The sequence below is a fragment of the Ostrea edulis genome, chromosome 1 (genome assembly GCF_947568905.1).
Source record: "Ostrea edulis chromosome 1, xbOstEdul1.1, whole genome shotgun sequence".
Taxonomy (NCBI): Eukaryota; Metazoa; Mollusca; class Bivalvia; order Ostreida; family Ostreidae; genus Ostrea; species Ostrea edulis.
The window spans coordinates 7562042-7587918 of record NC_079164.1 but is presented as its reverse complement, the minus strand read 5'-3'; the positions used below and the strand labels follow the sequence as shown (position 1 = coordinate 7587918).

Genomic DNA, 25877 nt, shown 5'->3' with positions numbered 1-25877 from the left:
TGATCAATACGAGTAAGTAGTCCAAGACAAAAAGTTGTTTGATTCTGCCCGACCCAAAAAAAAAAATTACTTACAATTTTCTCTTGCTTCTTGTCCAGAATTTTATATACCAGAAAGTTCTTTTGTCAGTTTCTGAAGTAAAGTGGAATTGCCTTGTCTGTCTGTTGGAAAGAGGGGTACACTTTGTCTCTGTCCTTAAGGGCAAAATGTGATTACAATGCATGTCTGTTTAACAGTTTGTAGAAGGGGTTACTTTTGAATCGAAATATCCATATTGGTAAGGAGGAATAATGGAATTGCCTTGTCTCTGACTCTGTATGTAGGGGTATACTGTAATCAACTTGTGTGTATAGGGGGTATGTTGTAATCGCCTCTGTGTAGGGGGTATATTGTAATCACCTTGTTTGTCTGAGTAGATATTGCAATTCTGAAGGAATTTTCTCCCTGAAAATTAGAGAAATCGAAAAATTCTCTCTCTATCGTACTGATACAAATTTTTTTTTAGAAAGGTATTTCAAAGATTCTATTCTTGATTTTATTACATTTTTCCGAAACTTGGATAATTAATTAAGTTCCAAATGGTACGAGTAATTTGATTGCTTCATTTGACCATCAGTATTTTTATATTACATAAACTGGGTTGACATTGTGTTGTGCTGTACAATGTTCTGACAATTATGTCGCAATACTTCTACTCTTATTTGCCCTCATCTTCACAAGTCAAGAGGGTTGTTGATTCGTTACCTCGCATTAACCCTTGACATCAGTTGCTACGTAAAAGTTGGGCTCATTAGACCATTATGCAATCCACTATAAATAAAACATCCAATGAAATCACTGCATCCTGCTGTATTGATAAACATGCGCAATTGTATAATATTTACACCACTAATTACGTTTATTGATAGTAGATAAAGTGCTTGTGAAAGACAATATAGCTTAAACGATTGAAATAGCTGTAGGTATCAATACACATGTTTTTATTTGAATCTTTCACTTCGCGTTGTTATAAATAGATTGCATTCTCATTGGTTCCCACTTTTTTGTGGAAACAATCTGAACCAGCCCAACTTTTTGATAGTCACTGATGTCAAGGGTTAGTGCGAGGTAACGAATCAATAACCCTCGACTTGTGAAGATGATTTGCCCCATGAAAGTGATCCTCTACATACAAGGGTGTAACAAATTTTAAAACACAAGGTACTACAAAGTTTTTCAACATTTCATTCTGTGCAAAGAGTAGCAATAAATTTGTTTTCTTTAATAAATAAACCTCAAATCATGATGAACTTTAATTAATATTATCTGTGGAATGTCTTTTTAAGTCACGAGTTGAAAACTCCAGTGGAGTTTTGATCCTCATCAAAGTTTTCCATTCTGTCTATTTGCAAGTGCACATAAACATGCCGTAAATGTTCACATTTATTTGATGACTTCTCCAGAATTTTGACAAAACTTGCCACAAAGCATCCGAGTACTAAGAGACTCAAGTTGTTCAAATAAATGGAATTAAGGTCCTGTATAGTGTATCTCCTTAAGGAGGGAGGGACATGGTAGTCGGACGAGCTTCGGTGGCCAGAAATGGCTCAGTTGGTAGAGCTCACCTAACTAGAGAATGAAGAAGCCTGGGATCAGATCCCGTTCTAGTCCACTGAATTATCTCCCTTCCTGTGATGGTGTAGTTTCCAGTAAAAGAACTTTCCTTAATGTGAGGCCACAATCAGGGTTCCAAGGCTTTCGAATGCAATGTAAATACATGTATATGGCATTTTTATTTCTTAAAATGAAAGTATTAGTTAACAACATGATCTAAGTCTTTGCCTCCTCATTAGTGAATTTGAAGATTTTCTCGTAATTATGAAGATTAGCCTTAAACAAAAACTCAAGCCATGTTTGTTCATTTTCTCCAGTCATGTGAGTTGATCTGAAAGAAAGGAGACAATGATAATTGAAATTTAACACTCGAGCAATAAACGGTTCACAAACATAGCTCATCAATAAACGGTTCACAAACGTAGCTCAGCAATAAAAGGTTCACAAACGTAGCTCAGCAATAAACGGTTCACAAACATAGCTCAGCAATAAACGGTACACAAACGTAGCTCAGCAATAAACGGTTCACAAATGTAGCTCAGCAATAAACGGTTCACAAACGTAGCTCAGCAATAAAAGGTTCACAAATGTAGCTCAGCCTTTTGATTTTCTAGTCACATTCTCATTTATTTTTTATTATCAATGATATATATATCATTGATAATTAATGATTATCAATGATATATAATATATATCATTGATAATCAAAAAATAAATATACTCTCACATTCAATCAAATGACAATTAAAAGTAAAATGGTGTAAATACTTTCAAAGTGTAATAAATATGTTTCAAACCCTTCCATTTACATTTTAATGTGGAGTATTGTGTTTTTTTGACAATAAATGATTAAAATTGAATTTTTTCTGCTAGACAAAATATCGACATTATCTCTGCCCATATTCATATGACCTACAATGAACTCACTCGGCCATTTTCACAGCGCGAGTGCAAAGACGCCATTCAAGAAAAACATGTCGAATGAAGTGACGTCAACTAGCAGACAAAAGCATGTTTTGACTGATTCTGCTTGAAAGAGAAATAGAAGGGATGTGCAAGCCACCAATCACAAATTGAGGATAAATATAAAAGTGAAATCAACCGGTAGGATGAATTACAGAATGTCCTTTGACTGCAGAGTTGTGGTGAAGTGGCTGTGTCAACGATCTTCGGAAACAAACACAATACGTAACTATTGAGATAGCCAGGGAATTAATTTGTAATTAGTAGCGTACCCAGCCCTTACCAAAATTTAAGCCCTCTGGCACACAGTTGCTGCAAATTTGCAGCGCATTTGCGACAAGTTTGCCGCAACTAGTTGCGGCACATTTGCCGCAAGTATACTTTTCGTATGCAAATTTTTCCTCGGGCACACAGTTTGCAGCAAACTTGCGGTACACACTTGCTGCACACAGTGTGTGGCATATTTGCCGCAAGTATACTTTTCGTATGCAAATTTTTCCTCTGGCACACAGTTTGCGGCAAACTTGCGGCACACTCTTGCTGCAGACTTCTGGCACACAGGTTGCAGCAAACTTGCGGCACACTTCTGGCAGATTTTCTGTAATTTTTTAGTTATAATCTTTGATTTTGCCCCCTTTTAGGCACATACAAATTTTAATAAAATTGTAGATCCTTTCCCTTAAAGCTGTCGATAATAATGAAGATTTTGAAAATGCATGAGGGTATTCATGAAATGCGACATTTCACACCGACATAATAAACGTGTGCTTCATGAAGCGCATTAGCTGTTAATGCAACATTTCACACCGATATAATAAACATGTGCTTCATGAAGCGCATTAGCTGTTAATGCAACATTTCACACCGATATAATAAACATGTGCTTCATGAAGCGCATTAGCTGTTAATGCGACATTTCACACCGACATAATAAACATGTGCTTCATGACACGCATTAATAGCTGTTAATGTGACATTTCACACCGACATGATAAACATGTGCTTCATGAAGCGCATTAGCTGTTAATGCGACATTTCACACCGATATAATAAACATGTGCTTCATGAAACAACATTTCACACCGATATAATAAACATGTGCTTCATGAAGTGCATTAGCTGTTAATGCAACATTTCACACCAATATAATAAACATGTGCTTCATGAAGCGCATTAGCTGTTAATGCGACATTTCACACCGACATAATAAACATGTGCTTCATGAAGCGTATTAGCTGTTAATGAAAAGAGTAAAGCGTTGCAGTTCATACCCTCATGTACATGTATTTTCAAACATGAAATTTATTTCTAATATTTACATTTTTACTCTTATTTCTGTCACAATTCCCAGCCTTTAAAATAGACATAATATATTTATCAAGATTCATACATGCATTGTTTACAACTTTAGAGCGTTCATGACGAAATGGCTATCATTACAATTTGTAAAAATATCAAGCCAAAACATCAAAAATGTAAATATTACCTTAAAAACTCTAAAATTGTCTTCTGTGTCTCGAACACATTTTTCCCCTAGAAAAGAAGAAATGGAATAACTTCACAGGAATATGATGAAATCCCTAAAATATCACATATACTGTATTTGATGAAATCCCTAAAATATCACATATATTTGGAACACTCAGCCCTGCATTTATAGACAAGATGTTAGTGATCTGTTTACATGGAAATAATTTTCACCAGTGATTGAGTATATGAATATACATATAAGCAGTAGATATACTGATAAAATTTGTAAAGTTTGTAATCTCGTGAAACGACACGAAAATAAGATATCTACAAAAGATGACCTTTAGTAATTTGTAAAGTTTGTAATCTCGTGAAACGACACGAAAATAAGATATCTACAAAAGATGACCTTTAGTAATTTGTAAAGTTTGTAATCTCGTGAAACGACACGAAAATAAGATATCTACAAAAGATGACCTTTAGTAATTTGTAAAGTTTGTAATCTCGTGAAACGACACGAAAATAAGATATCTACAAAAGATGACGTTTAGTAATACCTTGTCTTGTACTTTCCTCCTGTCCATTGGAGGATACAGATCCAAAATTAGGTCATCCACGGCCGGACTTAACCTCTCGGACAGGTCTGCCAGCTGGTCCAGTTCTTGAATCTCCGAGGATTGCTGAGTCTGCCCGTTGCTCTGCACACACTCTGTGGTTTTCTTGAGCAATGCTTTGGTGGTTTTGATGAGGCCCACACAGGGTTTAGCCACTGCTTTGTCGGATTCTGTCCACTTGGGACCCTCCTCCTCCTCGTCTGATCCGAATAATCCATCCGGAGAACCGCCTCCCTCAATGGCCTGTAACATCACAACATAGTCAAAATTATTTAATCTGAAGTTTTACACTGTGAAATATTATACAAACCAAACACATTTTGGTGCCAAATTTTAAATCCGATCATAATCAATTTACTTTGTATTTCAAATGTTATTTATAGTTTGAAGCATATTCAAATTAAATACATTTAACTGTACAAATTTACTCCAAATAAACTGAAATTCAGTTTCAAAATATTTAAATTCAAAATGAACAAAGTTGATCTATTTCGGAAAAATATTTAAATTTTTTTTTTATCCCAATGTAATAGTAGTGTAGGAGAGGAGAAAATATATGGCTGGACTGGGAATCAAACCCGGGACCCTGCATCATTAGTCAGGTGTTCTAACCACTGGGCTACCCAGGCCAATATCCATGGTTCATATAGCCCCAACTATTTCTAGACATGTTTCTCACATCACCAGTTTGAGACCAACTTTACCCAATACGTGAGATAGCTATGAGAGATTTTTCTCACATCATCAACAGTTTGAGACCAACTTTACCCAATACATGAGATAGCCATGAGAGATTTTTCTCACATCATCACCAGTGTGAGACTAACATTACCAATGTGAGACAGCCATGTGACATTTTTCTGTCTTACACTGCTACTACAATATCGTCATTTATTTTCTATGATATACCTTACATGTAGAATTAAGTAAATTATTTTGTATCGTTTCCTTCAAATTTCGACTTGATATAGCTCTCTGATGGGAAGCCTTGGGTGTTTTAGTTTACACAAACAGTATAAACCATTTTAATGTATGCTCTTTCTGGCTGTATAATTAGGTTTTGCATTTAAGTTCAAATAAGGATTTTGATGATTTCAAATCTTGTTAAGAAAAAAATAATCCTTCATTATTTACTTATGTGGGAAAGGGAAATTCCACAGCCAAAGCCTTGAAACGCGAAGTCTATAAAAAAAAAGAAGGTTCTCACTAAAGTCTCGAAAACTGTAGGAGGAGTCAGACAGACAAATCATGTACTCTCTATGTGATATTGCCTCAAAGTATACTAAGTTCAACAACCTGTAATTCAATAAAACTTTGAAGAAAATCAAAATCCTTGCCACATGCACATCTTCAATACCCATAAAAACACTCTGTAAAACAAAATCTTCACTTGAAAATTGTGGAGGGAGTTAGCCAGACAAATTATATACCCTCCATATAACATTAATTTTCAAATAAAGGGACAAAAATCCAGCAAGAGAGGTAAAAGTGGATCAAACTTACAACAAGATCTAAAGTAACCCACAAAGAAGCTAAACAGCAAATTTCAGGATGATATGTGACAGAGAAATGAAAATAGAAACCAAAAATACTGAATGCATGGATGTATACAGTACAGACATCGCTGTACCATGATACGCCCCATATAAAGACAGGCTTATAAAATGTACAGTCAATACACAAGACAGATTAACAATACACAAGACAGACTAACAATACACAAGACAGATTAACAATACACAAGACATATTAACAATACACAAGACAGACTAACAATACACAAGACAGATTAACAATACACAAGACAGATTAACAATACACAAGACAGATTAACAATATACAAGACAGATGAACAAGATTAACAATACACAAGACAGATGAACAAGATTAACAATACACAAGACAGATTAACAATACACAAGACAGATTAACAATACACAAGACAGATTAACAATACACAAGACAGATGAACAAGATTAACAATACACAAGACAGATTAACAATACACAAGATAGATTAACAATACACAAGATAGATTAACAATACACAAGATAGATTAACAATACACAAGACAGATGAACAAGATTAACAATACACAAGACAGATTAACAATACACAAGACAGATGAACAATACACAAGACAGATTAACAATACACAGGACAGATCAACAATACACAAGACAGATGAACAATACACAGGACAGATTAACAATATACAAGACAGATGAACAATACACAGGACAGATTAACAATACACAAGACAGATGAACAATACACAGGACAGATTAACAATACACAAGACAGATGAACAATACACAGGACAGATTAACAATATACAAGACAGATGAACAATACACAAGACAGATTAACAATACACAAGACATATGAACAATACACAAGACAGATTAACAATACACAGGACAGATTAACAATACACAAGACAGATTAACAATACACAAGACAGATGAACAAGATTAACAATACACAAGACAGATTAACAATACACAAGACAGATTAACAATACACAAGACAGATTAACAATACACAAGACAGATGAACAAGATTAACAATACACAAGACAGATTAACAATACACAGGACAGATTAACAATACACAAGACAGATTAACAATACACAGGACAGATTAACAATACACAAGACAGATGAACAAGATTAACAATACACAAGACAGATTAACAATACACAAGACAGATTAACAATACACAGGACAGATTAACAATACACAAGACAGATGAACAATACACAAGACAGATGAACAAGATTAACAATACACAAGATAGATTAACAATACACAAGACAGATTAACAATACACAGGACAGATTAACAAGATTAACAATACACAAGACAGATTAACAATACACAAGACAGATTAACAATACACAGGACAGATTAACAATACACAAGACAGATTAACAATACACAGGACAGATTAACAATACACAAGACAGATTAACAATATACAAGACAGATGAACAAGATTAACAATACACAAGACAGATGAACAAGATTAACAATACACAAGACAGATTAACAATACACAAGACAGATTAACAATACACAAGACAGATGAACAAGATTAACAATACACAAGACAGATTAACAATACACAAGATAGATTAACAATACACAAGACAGATGAACAATACACATGATATAATTAAAATTACGCACCTCCTCAAGCTCCTCCAAAGCATCAGCGATTAACTGAGACGAAGTTTTCAGTTCATCGACAACAGCTTCTTTATTATCTGAGGAGAAAGTTCACAGAAATTTGATAAAAATGTAACCTGAACCAATTAATTCTTATTTCTAGGAATACTATTCATAACATTTTATTTCCAAGACCATTATTTACCGTAACAAATAATTTCGTGAGACTAGCCATTCGCAAAAATTTAGAAGACTTTAAACAGCAATAAAAAATGATTTGCGAAAATTATGTCTTAATTGTTAAATAAAAACATCAGTGTAGCGCCATGTGAAATAAAAGTGATCATGTAACAACATTAAGACAAACATATTTATATATATAAAACTAGAGATTGTTTTTAGGAAAAACAAATGTCTCCCCAGCTCTCCAAAATTAAATTAGAAGTGTTCCAATGAAACCTCCTCCCCTTAATGTACTGCATAGTATGGAGGTGAAAGCATGAGCAGGAACATATATATTATGAACTCCGATAAGCCATATAGGAGAAGTGTTCACAAACTATTTTTCACCCTCCACCCCTCTGACTCACTATAACTTTAAGGAATACAATTGGATCCTTCTGTCCCTACATCTGCAAATGGCAATGAAGCATTGTACAAAGTTTCAAGTCTACCGGATAAGCCATATAAGAGGAGAAGCGTTCACAAGCTATTTCAACATCTTCCATCCCTTTTAGACCCCCTGTAACTTTTGGGAAAATAATTGGATCCTCTTGTCCCAACAATATGCATTAAAAATGGCCAATGAAGCTTTGTACAAAGTTTCGAGTCTATCCGATGAGCCATATAGGAGAAGTGTTCACAAGCTATTTTACATTCTCCACCTCCTTTAGATCTACTACAACTTTTAGGAAAATAATTGGATCCACCTGTCCCGACAATATGCACGTCTACAAATGGCAATGAAGCATTGTACAGAGTTTCATGTATATCTGATAATCCATATAGGAGAAGTGTTCACAAGATTTTGTGACAGACAGACAGACGGACAGACAAGTACAAAAACAATATGTCTGTGCCTGGAAGAGGGGAGACATAATAACACTGATCGGAATCCTGAATTCAAAATTGTCTCAAAGAAATTATTTCATTTAATTTAATGATTAATTACAATGTTGCTAATCTATGTTGCTAATAATTCAGTGACCAATCGTCCCTTACTCTTTGGCATTGTGGAGAATATATCTGCATCCTGCCAGACAGTGCCTGTATGTTGAAGTTGTTGCTGGTTACTGTAAACAGAGAAACACAAATAACATTCACTCACCTCCATTTTATAATATGTATTTCACACTACAGTGTTTCAAGGGAGAGTTCGCTGCTAGTGAGGGCACCAGTCATCACTGAATACATTAAATAGATGGGCATCAGTCATCACTGAATACATTAAATGAATGGGCATCAGTCATCACTGAATACATTAAATAGATGGGCACCAGTCATCACTGAATACATTAAATAGATGGGCACCAGTCATCACTGAATACATTAAATAGATGGGCATCAGTAATCACTGAATACATTAAATGAATGGGCATCAGTCATCACTGAATACATTAAATAGATGGGCACCAGTCATCACTGAATACATTAAATAGATGGGCATCAGTCATCACTGAATACATTAAATAGATGGGCATCAGTCATCACTGAATACATTAAATAGATGGGCATCAGTCATCACTGAATACATTAAATGAATGGGCATCAGTCATCACTGAATACATTAAATGAATGGGCATCAGTCATCACTGAATACATTAAATAGATGGGCATCAGTCATCACTGAATACATTAAATAGATGGGCATCAGTCATCACTGAATACATTAAATAGATGGGCATCAGTCATCACTGAGTACATGAAATGAATGGGCATCAGTCATCACTGAATACATTAAATAGATGGGCATCAGTCATCACTGAGTACATTAAATGGATGGGCATCAGTCATCACTGAATACATTAAATGGATGGGCATCAGTCATCACTGAATACATTAAATGGATGGGCACCAGTATACTGTATATATCTAATGCAAGGACAACAGTGATCACATACATGTTAAAAATAAAACTTTATATCTCAAATTCTAGTGCATGATGAACTGACACACAATGAATAAAGTAATTAAAGTTATCCCTTAGCATTGCTACATTTAGCAGGGGACACAAAATGTTAAAATATGTTCAAGAAATGATACAAAATTCTGATACAAAGAACAATTTACCCTCGACATCCCTCCTCTATCCCAGACACCAGCTCCCTCAAACTGTCAAGAATGGACAACACCGCCAGCTTTGTGGATTTGTTTAATCTCAGACCTGAAACAGAAATGATGGTTTACAAGAGCTTCAAGTTCTTCCTAGACAAGAATTGTGATCTGCTCATCTTTATACAAAAGTATCTTGAAAATGTAAGGGATGAACCACAAACCTTGGCTAGAGCAGACAAGGAGTAAAAGTGCTATTGAAAGTAAAACAGGTAAAAAGGCAGAAAAAAAGGGTTGAGAGAAACGAAATAGGGAGATGGGTGAAAAGGTAAAGGAGGGATGAGAAAAAAAGAGAAATGAAAGAATGGAGAGAAAGACAAAAAGGAGTTCAGATATGGAGGGGTGAGGAGTCAGAGGACATGATAAAAAGACAGATAGATGATAGGCAGTGGAAGAGAGGACAGGAGAGAGAGAGAGAGAGAGAGAGAGAGAGAGAGAGAGAGAGAGAGAGGATAAGGTGAAAAGAAAGATGACAGGGTAGGTTTGTTCATCTGTTTGAGAGAGAGAGAAAAGGGAACATAGTGGTGGGAGGACAGGGATAAAGTATTGGGTGGTGAGAGAAAGGACAGGGTGGATAAAGTACTGGGTGGTGAGAGAAAGGACAGGGTGGATAAAGTACTGGGTGGTGAGAGAAAGGACAGGGTGGATAAAGTACTGGGTGGTGAGAGAAAGGACATGGTGGATAAAGTACTGGGTGGTGAGAGAAAGGACAGGGTGGATAAAGTATTGGGTGGTGAGAGAAAGGACAGGGTGGATAAAGTACTGGGTGGTGAGAGAAAGGACAGGGTGGATAAAGTATTGGGTGGTGAGAGAAAGGACAGGGTGGATAAAGTATTGGGTGGTGAGAGAAAGGACAGGGTGGATAAAGTACTGGGTGGTGAGAGAAAGGACAGGGTGGATAAAGTACTGGGTGGTGAGAGAAAGGACAGGGTGGATAAAGTATTGGGTGGTGAGAGAAAGGACAGGGTGGATAAAGTATTGGGTGGTGAGAGAAAGGACAGGGTGGATAAAGTACTGGGTGGTGAGAGAAAGGACAGGGTGGAGAGGGGACAACATTTACTGTTGTAAGGTACAATGCAATAATAATATAAAAAGATTCAAACCTTGTGATGTTGGGAGAGAATAATACACAGAGACCAGAGCCAGGGTGGCTTTTTCTGCGGACGCAAACAAAGACACACTTTCCTGAAAGAGACACAACATGAGTAATAACGTCATTTCACCTATTTATTCTTATTATAATCATATTCCATTTAAATTATATCTAGTGTCTGTACTCTATGAAGTTTTAATTTATCCAAATATCGAAAAGCGAAGAAAAACTGAGGGGGAAATTATTGGAGTGATATAGTTGCCTCCACCCAAGGGTCATAACTCTGCCAAATGTTATCTCACTGGATGCATGTAACTACTTGACGTGTATTCTCATGATATAGGCCTATCTATATTCCTATAATTTTCAATTCTAAATGATCATGTATGACTGAGATAATGACTGGCAACTAAATTGTTTGAAATTTTTTAACAACCAAGTGGCTCAACTCTTCCAAAAATTATTTGACTGGAAATAAATATAAAATTGAACTATATATCATTAAGGAGGTACGTGTATGCTACACCAGAGAAATTTGATGTAGATGAAAAGTGGAGGATATGTACAACAATATTTTGAAGTTGAAAATTTTCAAATTTACTTTATTTTGTCAAAAAATACAGTTTTAGTAGAAGGTAATCTGGAAAAAATTTAAAACCCGTACTGGACTCGAACCTGCGACCTACAGTTCAGCAGTCAATATTCTAACCTACTGAGCTACTCAGCTAGGTATTTAAATGAAAAAGGTAAAGTCTAATATTGCTGATATCGATTTTTTCATTCATGTTTTTAAAGGAAGTCAGCCATTATGACGATGTAGAGTACTACCTTAAGATGTATTCAAATCCAAAATTTCAATTCAAAATTTCTATGTAAGACTAAGATAATGAGTGGAAACTACGATTTTTTTTTTCATTTTCTAAATCAGAGTGGCATAACTCTGCCAGAACTACAGAGTACTCTGACCTACATATTATCGTGGTACATGTATATCTTCATGTACATCCTAAGTTGAAGTCAAAATGTCCATGTATGACCGTGATAATGAGCAGAAACCGTGAAATAAACAGAAAATGAATTGTTTGAAATCTTTAAAAAAAAAAAATTGAACATGCTCTTTGTATTACTGTGATGTACGTGTCTACATCTTGAATTTTAAACCAAACTGTTCATGTGTGACTAAGACAATGAGCTGAAACTATGATTTGTTCAAAATTTCTAAGTCCAAGGGACACAACTCTGTATAAAATTATTCAACCAACACAATATAAGAAATTGACCTGAATAATTGTCCAATCCTGCATAAATGAATGATATTATTATAATTATTTATTATTATCTGAGCGTAAGAGGATGTTCTGGGTTACTGCTGTATCTACCTTTTCTGATGGAAATGGACTGCCACAGAAGGCCAAGGAAATCTTTGTTGCTTCGTGTGAAATTAACTTGAACACCTTTTCTAATTAAAATAATTAATCATAAAAAGTAACGTTTTACATTCATCACTCATGTAATATTTACAAAGTACAGTGAAACCTGTCTATTCAGACATGCTCTGGGAGACAAACATTTTGTTGGAATACATAGTGTCAGAATAATCAGCGTAAAAACAATGAAGATCTGAAATTGAGAATCAAAATATGGCTCAGAATGCCCAGTTAAATAGATTGCACAGGTGTCAGATTAGGCAGTTTTCACTGTATGTGTATTCTACAAAGAATCACACAATGTACTACTATAAAAAAAAGTTTATTATTGTTTGCCCTCATCTGACCAACTCAAAAAAAAAAGTCCACCCCACTCCACCCCAAAAAATTTGATAGATATTTATCTGCACATATGCACCTGTGCCTTTGTTTCTTCAATTTCAAGTAAGGCCAAAATAAAATATATGTGTGTTTACTATTTCACTCCTCAAAAAATTAGGTAGCAGGGTAGATAGGTAAAATATAGGGGTGAAACGATGCATCGCGATTCAGCCGAATCGCGATGTAGAGGTCTCAATTCGATGTTAGATTTATTCCGGGTCTGTTTCGGTTCGATATGGTTCTAGAATCATAGCATACATTGTTTTTGATAACACGGTTTCTGATTGCCCAATGGAATTGAAAATTGCCCAATCAACGTACGAGTAAACTTTGCTGTACCAAAATGGACACAGTCGAGTTGAAAAATGCACCCCCAATATATAAATCCTGGGTATGGTGACAGTTCGGCTTTAGGACAAGTGATAAGAGTGTTGCTTTATGTTAAATGTTTTTACATTATGTAGAATTTATTTGCAGAGAGCAATAAATACAATAAACATAAAAAAAAAATCTAAGCATTATAAAGAATTTGGAGCATGCTTTTGTATCGAATCGAAAATCATTGAATCGAGACTAAAGTATCAAAAATCGAATCGAATCGAGAAGGTATTGTATCGTTTCACCCCTAGTAAAATATTTTATTTTTTTATAATTATCAAAACATTTTATTCAAAATCTTAGTTTTTAATACATTTTAAATACAAGTCTATATACATTTCAAATACTTTTCAAACATTGCACGAAGATCCATAGTAATCAAAATGCAAATCAGAGAAACTCCAGTTTGAAAATTGTGGATTTTTATTGTATTGATATAGAGTCAATAAAATATTTAGGGTCGATAGCAAAGTGTAGGTAGGGTAGGGAATCCAGAAACAAACACGTACTTTATTTTGGTCTAAACAAGATGTATCCACCCTTTAGAGATTATTTGGAGAAGTTTAGCAATTGAATGTCAGCTCTAACATTTACAATCAATCGTTAAAATTCTCAAAATAAGCAACCTATCAAGACAGAGTTGGAAGAGAGTAAACAAAGATCTTTTGATGGTGGCCTTGTAGACAAGATTATATGCACAAGGAATTCAATTTTTATAAATTTCTAGAGATTACAAACTCATAAAAATGTTGATGTTATTGAAATTTTCTGTTGCTGAGCTCATGTTTAACATTAATTTTGCCTTGCACCAATTAATAGTTAAATCAAAGATAGAAAGTTTAAAAGTTTAATGCTAATCTAATGTCAATCAAGTTACAGACAGCAATATGGCACGAGCTAGTCTGTCAAATATTATGACTTCTTTCAAATCTATACATTACAAGTTACTTATATTAAGAACAATATGTTTCAAGGTTTACTTTTTAAATGTGTGTAATTTCACTAAATCACCTGAGGAAAAAATTGACATTCATGAATTACATATCAAAGACGACACAGGCTTACCTGTTCTAGACCATAGTCTGTCAGCATCAAAATCTCCATCTTCTTGTCGAGATGCACTTTCATCTTCATGTACATGTAAATCAAATTAACTCATAATCATTTAAAACAAAAAATAGTGTTCCTTATCAAGTATTTTTATAATTCAGATGATACTCCAGAACCTAATGTCACAAATACTGTTATGAAAGTTGACAGTGCAAGCTCTTACACTGATATTAAATCTCTCACTAACAGTAATACATACCTATATAAAAAAATAGATATATTAAAAACTCATAAAATCACACAGGCACTCAACGTTTTAAATATCTATTGAAATACCTATTAAATTTCCCGTGCCAGCCTGTCCCGAAACCACAACTGTGCCCGAGCTTTATTGTTTGCAGGACTGCAACTACCCTGCATTCAGTACATGCTCCCCCCCCCCCACAGGCGTTAGAGGGTACCATACAATAGCAAGGGAATTCTCATTTGCATAATTATGTCAACTTCTGGCCACCTCTAAGCGATTTTTCACATTTAAGAAGCAGTAGACGATGTTTGACGGTTGATTATAGCCGATAAATGGACTTTATTTCCAGTTCACCATGACGATGCGAGAGGTAAGACCTTGACAGAGTTGCTTCTAAACAGTAGTGGTCTAATTATCATATCATATCGAACTTTTTGCCGAATTTTTTAAGTGATGCAGCTAGTAAAAAAGAAAACCAAGATGGCGGTGTGATATACCTTGTGAATATTATGTTTACAGGAAGACAATAATGAATTTTTTTATTCTAGATATTTAAAACGTCAAGTGCCTGTGTAAAATCACTATATAAATGAGAAGTTAAATAGTTAAAACCATGTTGCAATATGATTTCAAACAATGGTTCATCTACTTGAATCTACACTGCATTAGGATGGTTGCATATCTACCAGATACTTTGATTTAAAATTTTTACTTACAATAACAAATTCAAAATCTTTAAATTCCTATCACTTCTAAGTTTTAGGTGAGCTAATCACTGAATGTCATGAGAGCAGTGCAATTATCAATCTAAAGGTAAAGCAACCTAAACAATGACGTCATCACATATTACAATAAAAATTCCAAGCAGTTGGGTATTATATAAATCTTATCCGTAGTGCTTGACTGTGACCATGTCCATGAATTACAAAGATATAAGCTGTGGTGTGGTTTGGGGGCTTTCTGAGTTTGAAATGAAGTGTGTGGAAAAGGGCACACCCTTAAATGGGAAGTTTTAGTATCCATGAAAATATGTTTGACAACAGTTAAACATAGTATCTTTTTATTTCACCTCTTATTTGCTCTCTCGCTAAATCAATATTCTGAAGAAATCTCGTGACAGGTGATCCATGTGGTTTTTCTGATGATTGTTCAGCCATAGCGGATATTTACATCGCAACATACGAAAGGACTCGGAAAAGATCAAGTTTGTATTATCCGTGATATGAATTTTTTCTTATTTTCGAAGTATTGATTTAAATCAAATCTATTTATATTAAAAAATAAGGTAAATTTTCTGAATATTAAAAAAAAATATTATTGATTTCCATATTTGCCAATAAAAATATTTTCTTAAATCTACCGGAAATTTCTATGTTGACTGTTTCAGGTTTTGTGTGTATTCCACAGAAACATGGCGGATGACGAGTTAGAAGCTTTGAGAGCCCAAAGAATGGCACAGTTACAGTCCCAATATGGGGTAAAGTATCATCATGTCTCTCTGTCGTGATATGTTAGATATTTGCTACAGGACAATGGATTCTATAAGATGACGACCGAGGCAAATGTGTCGCATCAGAAGCTTCTCGTAACTATCACTGTCTATAGGGAAAACTGGAGCATGATGATACATTTTTGTGCTGCCTACGCATAAAACATCAAGTCACGTATGACAATATTTGTACATCAGGGAGTTTATCCGTTGTATGTCTGTCTGTCGTTTATTAGTAAAGCGGTTTCTACTTCTTCAGAACTGCTAGATCATTTTCAACCAAACATGGTGCTACATGTTTTTGAATTGAGGGCATTCAATTCTTTAAACACTGGATAGTAGCCTAGCATTTCCTTTGAAATTTATAGAAAATGCTAGGCTACTTTCCAATATAAAGAGATGAAATTAGATATAATAGATACTTTAGGTTTAAAACATGGAATCTCAAGTGAACACATGGCTGTCTGATGTTCTCTTAGTTAAGAATGGTCATGCATTGTGTACGCATTTATGCACTTTTTAATGTTGTTAACAGTTTTCTGTCATAGTTATATGTTACAAGTCAGAGACAGGGATAGACATCAACTTTTCTTCCTACTTGCCCTTTGGGCAAGTAAACTCAACGTTTTACTTGTCCGAATGAAAAACTTAGTTGTTCGAAATATTTTAGACTCTAATAAGCCTGTCAACCAGTAACTCTCATTATCTCTCTCTGTCAATTGGTACGATTTACTGGAATGGGCCTTTGCTATAATCTGACAATTTGGTAAAGAAAACAACAATATATGGAGTTGGACTTTTACTTTCTATAAATATTTGATATTCATCAAGCTTAACACAATTTTTATAATAATCACATTTCCTACTGAAAAAATCATTTGCCCCATTGGGCAATCATGTATTGAGTTTCACTTGTCCAAACTGGGTTTTCACTTGCTTCGGGCAATCGGACAACCGTTAAAGTCAATCCCTGAGAGAGCTATGTGTTTGATAATAATAAGCTTGATAAGTGAAGATAGCAAACAGTGATTAATCTTTATATAGATCCCATAAAGAATACAAAATTAAGAGCAGGACAAACATGGATCCCTGGACAGACCAAAGATGGGATCAGGTGACTAGGAAGAGTAAGCATTTTCTCACCATGAGCCCTATATCTTGATCTGAATCTTGCATGTAATAAGAAGTTGGGTATTCATGTGTTTCATACAAGTAGACTAATATGATATATGTTTATGTTATAGGGCAGTGTCATACAACATGATATATGTGTTTTATATGTTCTAGGGAATAGCTGGATAGCCACATGTTTAATGTGATGGCATGTATGTCTTTATAATGTATAGGGCGGTGCTGGACAGCCACATGTTTAATATGATAAATGTGTGTATGTTATAAGGTGATGCTGGGCAACCAGATGAGTAATATGATATATATGTGCATAGTATAGGGCAGTACCAGACAGCCACATATTTGATATGATATATTATATATTATGTATGTATGTTTTAGGGTGGTGCCAGACAGCCACATATTTAATATGATATATGTATGTTATAGGGCGGTGCTGTACAGCCACATGTGTAATATGATATATGTATGTTATAGGGCGATGCTGGACAGCCACATATTTAATATGATATATGTATGTTTTAGGGTGGTGCCAGACAGCCACATATTTAATATGATATATGTTTGTTATAGGGCGATGCTGGACAGCCACATGTGTAATACGATATATGTTTGTTATAGGGCGGTGCCAGACAGCCACATATTTGATATGATATATGTATGTTACAGGGCGGTGCTGGACAGCCACATGTGTAATACGATATATGTTTGTTATAGGGCGGTGCCAGACAGCCACATATTTAATATGATATATGTATGTTATAGGGCGATGCTGGACAGCCACATATTTAATATGATATATGTTTGTTACAGGGCGATGCTGGACAGCCACATATTTAATATGATATATGTATGTTACAGGGCGGTGCTGTACAGCCACATGTGTAATATGATATATGTATGTTACAGGGAGGTGCTGGACAGCCACATATTTAATATGATATATGTATGTTACAGGGCGGTGCTGTACAGCCACATGTGTAATACGATATATGTTTGTTACAGGGCGATGCTGGACAGCCACATATTTAATATGATATATGTATGTAACAGGGCGGTGCTGGACAGCCACATGTGTAATACGATATATGTTTGTTATAGGGTGGTGCCAGACAGCCACATATTTAATATGATATATGTATGTTGCAGGGCGGAGCTGGACAGCCACATGTGTAATATGATTATATGTATGTTTCAGGGCTATATATATATATATGTTACAGGGTGGTGCTGGACAGCCACATGTGTAATATGATATATCATATGTATGTTACAGGGCTATATATATGTATGTTACAGGGCTATATATATGTATGTTACAGGGCTATATATATGTATGTTACAGGACTATATATATGTATGTTACAGGACTATATATATGTATGTTACAGGGCTATATATATATATGTTAAGGGCTATATATATGTATGTTACAGGGCTATATATATGTATGTTACAGGGCTATATATATATATGTTACAGGGCTATATATATATATGTTACAGGGCTATATATATGTATGTTACAGGGCGGTGCTGGACAGCCACATGTGTAATATGATATATCATATGTATGTTACAGGGCTATATATATGTATGTTACAGGACTATATATATGTATGTTACAGGACTATATATATGTATGTTACAGGGCGGTGCTGGACAGCCACATGTGTAATATGATATATCATATGTATGTTACAGGGCTATATATATGTATGTTACAGGACTATATATATGTATGTTACAGGGCTATATATATGTATGTTACAGGGCTATATATATATATGTTACAGGGCGGTGCTGGACAGCCGAGTCAGGAGGAGCGGGAGGAGAAGGCCCAACAGATGAAGGAGATGAAGAATTCCATCCTTAGTCAGGTCCTTGATCAGGAGGCCAGAGCACGATGTCAGATTTACTTCATTCATTTATTTCTTGCTTAAGACATTGAAAAAGTGTTAGACAATGATAGAGCTGACATCCATCTTGTAGGGGGATTGAATTGTTTCACTTTAACTCTTTGTCCATCCATGTGCCGGGGGCCAAAATTTAAAGATGGTTTTTGGCAACATCAACCTATGACAACATAAATTTTGTGTAACACTCAACACGCCTCTGTTTATTATGGATCTTCTTCCACTTTATACCATTCATCCAGTGAACTAAGATTCTCAAGATTGGAGCTCATTCAGGCACAGCAGTTTGTCTTCTTGACTTCATCACACATTACAAATGGACAGAATCAATGTGAAATGGAGATATTTACTTCAATTTTCTGAAGTATTATTCACTCCTACATAGCTCTACTTTGATAACATTCTTCTCAGGGATATAAATTGGAATTGACATATAGTGACATCAAAAGTTCATAGTCTCTAAAGTGGTTGGATATTTTTGAAATTCAAAAAGTGTTGAATTAATTAAAATGTTGCAACTGTTTTCATTTAAGTTTGAATAAAGTGTTGAAAAGTAGAATTTATTGATCAATATCCATTAAATATACCATTACAAATTCTCTCTTTCTCCATTTTCAGTAAACACAATAGCTCTTGCTAAACCAGAAAAAGCGCAAAGGGTGGAAAACATGCTTTGTCAGATGGCACAGACAGGACAAATTCAGAATAAGGTAGGGGCACACAGAACAAATTCAGAATAAGGTAGGCACAGACAGAATAAGGTAGGCACAAACAGAACAAATTCAGAATAAAGTAGGCACAGACAGTAGAAATTCAGAATAAGGTAGAAATTCAGAATAAGGTAGGGATGGTATACGCTTATTGTAAAAAAAATCATGTCTCAAGAGGAACTTCTATATCCAACAACAAAAACATTGAATTTTTCGTTTTATTACATTTTCTTTGGGTTGTTCTCAACACTGCTATGAAACGATATCTGAAAAAATTGAGTTATGTATGGAAATTCATTTTTAATTTTTTTGTTCAATGCATTATAACGTCATAACAGCTGATCAAATGTACTCGATCACGAAAATTATTTTTGATGATCGCGGCTGATCTCCCTTGCTGATGGCGTCAAAGAGACCCATTGTGATGTAAACAACTAGGCCTTATATTTTAAAACTGCATAGCTTTGAAAAATGCCAAAGTGTGCTGCTTAATTGTAGTACATGTGTTAGGTTGTAGAAGAGGGTGCATATATACCTCTTCCCAAGGTATACCAGATTTAATAGAAGAAAAAAATATATGGGTATACATAATCTCCGACGCGATGGATTCAGTGTTGCCATGAACATTGCACGTCAGTACATCCATCGGTAGCCAAACAATGTGGACACAAATAGATCAATTTCAAATCAGACGCTGTGCCAATAATTTTATATTTTCCAAAGACTGAGACGAATATAAATTAAAGTCAACCGCTTAGTTAAAGCGAAGACACTGGTATGTATTACTAAATTACACAAAGGTTGGATATCATTGTAATCACAAAAAAACATTTCACCAATGAACGTGAACTTTGAATAAATCTACTCAAAATTATATTCTATTTTCATATCTTATCTACATTAAAAACTCTATCAGTCAACAGTATTGGTATAATTTCATGTTTATTAGGCCTACACATGTAATATACATGTACCTACACAAGTATCCCAAAAGTGTGTAATTTTTATTTTCTTATTATTAATTGTAAAATTCAGTTGAATTAAAATTGTAAATAAACCTTTAATTCTGAAATTCAAAAAGAAAATCATGAAGTATCATTCAGAAATTATTATTTATATTCCATATACTATATCAGTACTGATATTACTAAACATGCTTATGAAAAAAGAAAAAAAAAATTCTCATTAAAATAATATTTGAACAGCGGGGATGTAGTGAGAAAGTAAATACCTGCTATAGAATTATAAACGCAAGCAATTTTTAATGATTGAAAAAAGAAGCAGTACCCCTTTGCTTGTTGAAAGAGGCGGTTCTTCGGATGAGCCCGCAAAAACCGAGGTCCCGTGTCACAGCAGGTGTGGCACGATAAAGATCCCTCCCTGCTCAATGACCATAAGCGCTGAGCATAGGCCTAAATTTTGCAGCCATTCACCGGCAGTGGTGACGTCTCCATACGAGTGAAATATTCACGAGAGGGGCGTAAATCAATATTTAATCTCAATCAATCAATTATCTTATAAAAAGGAAAATGGGATTGCCATTACAGATTTTAAACTATTTCATAAATGAAATGTACACAAGTTCAAACGATTAGAACTAATCTTTTTAATTAAATAAATAGTTAAACTTCAGTATCTGATGGCATGGGGTCTTGAAATCCACAAGCATCTGCATGATGTATGGACAGTACTCCCCACCCCCACCCCCTTCCATTCTGATTTTTTCTTTGCGGCGATAATTTCTCCAAAATGCATGGATTTTCTGTCTAACCCATCCCAATTTCGATTTATGTAATCGTTTGACTTTCCCACTTTTTGTAAGATTTAGAGATTGACCTTTTACCAGCTTTATTGTTACCGGTAGAAGGTCAATCTCTAAAGCTTACAAAAAGTGGGAAAGGATTACATAAATCGAAATTTGCATGGGATAGACAAGGAATCCATGCATTTTGAAGGAGAAATTATCCCCGATAAAAAAATTAAGAAAAGAAGGGGGTAGTAGTGGCCATACTTCAGCTAGTGTTGACTTCTTCAATATCATCCTCTGTTGAAGAACGTTATTCGCTTGCCGTGCATCATTCCTGACTGGTTTAAACTGATATTGTTGAACCACAAAATCGGGCAGTTCGTCAGAAAACAAAATTTAGTCCATGTCCATTAAATGCAGTGAGATATTTTGTTGAACAAAACTGTAGGCCTACACTATTTTCATTGCATTGTTTACATCGATGGGTCGTTGTGACGTCACAAACACACATAATCAAGAACGATAAGCGGGTAACAAATTCATTCTATGTACAAGTTTACAGCTTTATTTCTTATCAATCCAAAGAAAATAATTTTTTATTAAACGCTGTTTGACCTTCATTCATACCCATCTTTTTGTTTTAAAGTAAAATACCATTGTTAGAAATCGTTTCATATGACCTTTAAGCACTTATAGCTATCCTTGTATTGACATTCAAAACAATATTGCCCAGAAAATATTGACCTTAAAAAATATGCAAAATATATAAACTCAATACATTTGAACAATAACACAGCTTTAATTCAATTTTATTTTGGGTATTCAAATAAAACACATGAAAAACGAATTTTATATATAGTCCAAAATGACAGTTATCTTATATATCGTGGATGAATATTGCAGTAAGTAGTCCCATTTGTTATTTTCACACTGCAACCGTACTAAAATACTGTAAATGTATTACATTTGGCTGTGTATTCTATTTAGCACCTTTGGCGGAACGCAGCTTCCGCTAAATCAAGTACATCGCTAAATGCCATCCGTAAATCTAGATGTTTAAAATAATTCAGGAATGCGCTAAATCAAATCTACGCTTACTTGTTGAAAAAACGATTTCCACCAAATATCGTACACGCCAAATATAATACGTTTACAGTATTGATGGTTGATGTCCTTAACAAGATCAATGTGGCCTTCCTCTTGTTTGTGTGTTCATTTTTTTCGGGGGGGGGGGGGGGGGGACATTGCTGTGTGCATAGACACACTATTGTGAATTACTTCTAGTAAACTGAAAATAATGGAAAGTCATGTAGTACTACACTTAGATTTCCTTGTAGATTGGGGAGCAGCAACTGAAAAGTTTGTTGGAAAGGGTTTCTGAACAAACATCAAAGAAGACTACAGTAAAGGTGAGACTTCGTTAAATTATCTGCAGTGTTACTGTGGTGTTGTATTACGGATGTTAATGCGGTGTTGTATTACGGATGTTAATGCAGTGTTGTATTACAGATGTTAATGCGGTGTTATATTACGGATGTTAATGCGGTGTTATATTACGGATGTTAATGCGGTGTTGTATTACGGATGTTAATGCGGTGTTGTATTAAGGATGTTAATGCAGTGTTGTATTACGGATGTTAATGCAGTGTTGTATTACGGATGTTAATGCAGTGTTGTATTACGGATGTTAATGCAGTGTTGTATTACGGATGTTAATGCAGAGTTATATTACGGATGTTAATGCGGTGTTATATTACGGATGTTAATGCGGTGTTATATTACGGATGTTAATGCAGTGTTGTATTACGGATGTTAATGCAGTGTTGTAATACAGGAAAGGTTACGCTTGATTAACATTGAGTCATGGTTAAATCGTTGAGACTTTGTTGAATTATCTTGGATGTTAATGTGGTGTTATATTACGGATGTTAATGCAGTGTTATATTACGGATGTTAATGCAGTGTTATATTACGGATGTTAATGCAGTGTTGTATTACGGATGTTAATGCAGTGTTATATTACGGATGTTAATGCGGTGTTATATTACGGATGTTAATGCAGTGTTGAATTACGGATGTTAATGCAATGTTGTAATACAGGAAAGGTTACGCTTGATTAAGTCATGATCGTTGCACTGTATTGATCAAACACATGTATTGTTCCTTGCTGTGAAATAAAAGATGGAGGTGATAAATTTTTGTGTATGCCAGTTTACCCCACTTACTTAATTATTGTATAATAAAAGGACGTAATTATTGAAATATAAGAGAAACAGGGAGGGAATTTCTGTCTACAAAGAATTGATAATTCACAGAAAAAGTTTAATCCTCAAATTAGCTGTCTGTGGTATTCATATAATTTTTCTGTCAAATATTATAGTGGAAAAGAAAATCCCTTTGACTATAAGTTCCATCAGCTCAAAACCTGCTGGTAGGATATGCAGTCATGTTTAATATTGTTTATATAGTCTGACAGTTTAAGCAGAGAGGATTGGATGACTTGGTGTGTAATATTGTTTATAGATTGGATGACTTGGTTTGTAATATTGTTTATATAGTTTGACAGTTTAATCGGAGAGGATTAGATGACTTGGTGTGTAATATTGTTTATAGATTGGATGACTTGGTGTGTAATATTGTTTATATAGTTTGACAGTTTAAGCGGAGAGGATTAGATGACTTGGTGTGTAATATTGTTTATAGATTGGATGACTTGGTGTGTAATATTGTTTATATAGTTTGACAGTTTAAGCGGAGAGGATTGGATGACTTGGTGTGTAATATTGTTTATAGATTGGATGACTTGGTGTGTAATATTGTTTATATAGTTTGACAGTTTAAGCGGAGAGGATTAGATGACTTGGTGTGTAATATTGTTTATAGATTGGATGACTTGGTGTGTAATATTGTTTATATAGTTTGACAGTTTAAGCGGAGAGGATTGGATGACTTGGTGTGTAATATTGTTTATAGATTGGATGACTTGGTGTGTAATATTGTTTATATAGTTTGGCAGCTTAAGCGGAGAGGATTGGATGACTTGATGTGTTTAACATTGTTTATGTATTTTGACAGTTTAAGCGGAGAGGATTGGATGATTCGGATGAAGACTAGAGTACATGCTGTTAACGACTGGATGCTGGGCTGTAGTGCTGAATGAATCCATGTGTCAGACTTGATTTACCTGTGTGCTTTATAAGTGATGTACATTCTGTGCTTGTTATTCTAGTGTGTAAGGCTTCTGAGAACTTACATGTAGCGCCCCAGATTGGGAAAAGTATCTCGGACTCTCCGATCTTACAGCCTACCTGTCCACATTAAAGCTGGAAGGACTCGTGTGATATCACAACCCCTGTCAGTTGTCATCAGTTAGTCTTTTTTATCCTAATGAATCATAGTGATCTAAATTTCATTATATTATAAAGTGAATAAATTATTTATTATTTCATCACATTCTTCTTTTAATTGTTGTGAGTTTAGTATCTCCTTTCTCTGATATTAAAACAAGGTGTAAAACCTGTCATAACATTATAATATTACATGTGTAAGTGTAAAACCTGTCATAACATTATAATATTACATGTGTAAGTGTAAAACCTATCATAACATTATAATATTACATTTGTAAGTGTAAAACCTATCATAACAGTATAATATTACATTTGTAAGTGTAAAACCTGTCATAACATTATAATATTACATGTGTAAGTGTAAAACCTGTCATAACATTATAATATTACATGTGTAAGTGTAAAACCTATCATAACATTATAATATTACATGTGTAAGTGTAAAACCTATCATAACAGTATAATATTACATTTGTAAGTGTAAAACCTGTCATAACATTATAATATTACATGTGTAAGTGTAAAACCTATCATAACAGTATAATATTACATGTGTAAGTGTAAAACCTATCATAACATTATAATATTACATGTGTAAGTGTAAAACCTGTCATAACATTATAATATTACATTTGTAAGTGTAAATCCTATCATAACATTATAATATTACATTTGTAAGTGTAAAACCTGTCATAACATAATATTACATTTGTAAGTGTAAAACCTATCATAACAGTATAATATTACATTTGTAAGTGTAAAACCTGTCATAACATTATAATATTACATGTGTAAGTGTAAAACCTATCATAACAGT

The 25877-nt window shown here is 34.5% G+C and overlaps 2 protein-coding genes across 3 annotated transcripts; one reads left to right on the top strand and one right to left on the bottom strand.

Moving 5' to 3' along the window:
• Positions 1-1204: 1204 nt before the first annotated feature.
• Positions 1205-15993, bottom strand: LOC125664266 (cyclin-D1-binding protein 1 homolog). The gene is made up of 10 exons (XM_048896953.2): positions 15788-15993; positions 14487-14549; positions 12615-12694; positions 11246-11327; positions 10101-10194; positions 9033-9103; positions 7833-7909; positions 4584-4883; positions 4043-4089; positions 1205-1924 (listed from the first exon to the last, which is right to left on the bottom strand). The coding sequence occupies exons 1-10, from the start codon at positions 15873-15875 to the stop codon at positions 1810-1812; spliced, it is 1017 nt and encodes a 338-aa protein (XP_048752910.2). The 5' UTR covers positions 15876-15993; the 3' UTR covers positions 1205-1809.
• Positions 15994-16092: 99 nt separating this feature from the next.
• Positions 16093-25158, top strand: LOC125664275 (programmed cell death protein 5-like). Of its 2 annotated transcripts, none has more exons than XM_056152556.1 (5): positions 16093-16195; positions 19134-19245; positions 19872-19963; positions 23048-23119; positions 24457-24558. In XM_056152556.1, the coding sequence occupies exons 1-5, from the start codon at positions 16130-16132 to the stop codon at positions 24541-24543; spliced, it is 429 nt and encodes a 142-aa protein (XP_056008531.1). In that variant the 5' UTR covers positions 16093-16129; the 3' UTR covers positions 24544-24558. The 2 variants fall into 2 exon arrangements, with proteins under 2 accessions (XP_056008531.1, XP_048752922.1); XM_048896965.2 differs by lacking the exon at positions 24457-24558 and adding an exon at positions 24786-25158 and having other exon boundaries at positions 16094-16195.
• Positions 25159-25877: the final 719 nt, after the last annotated feature.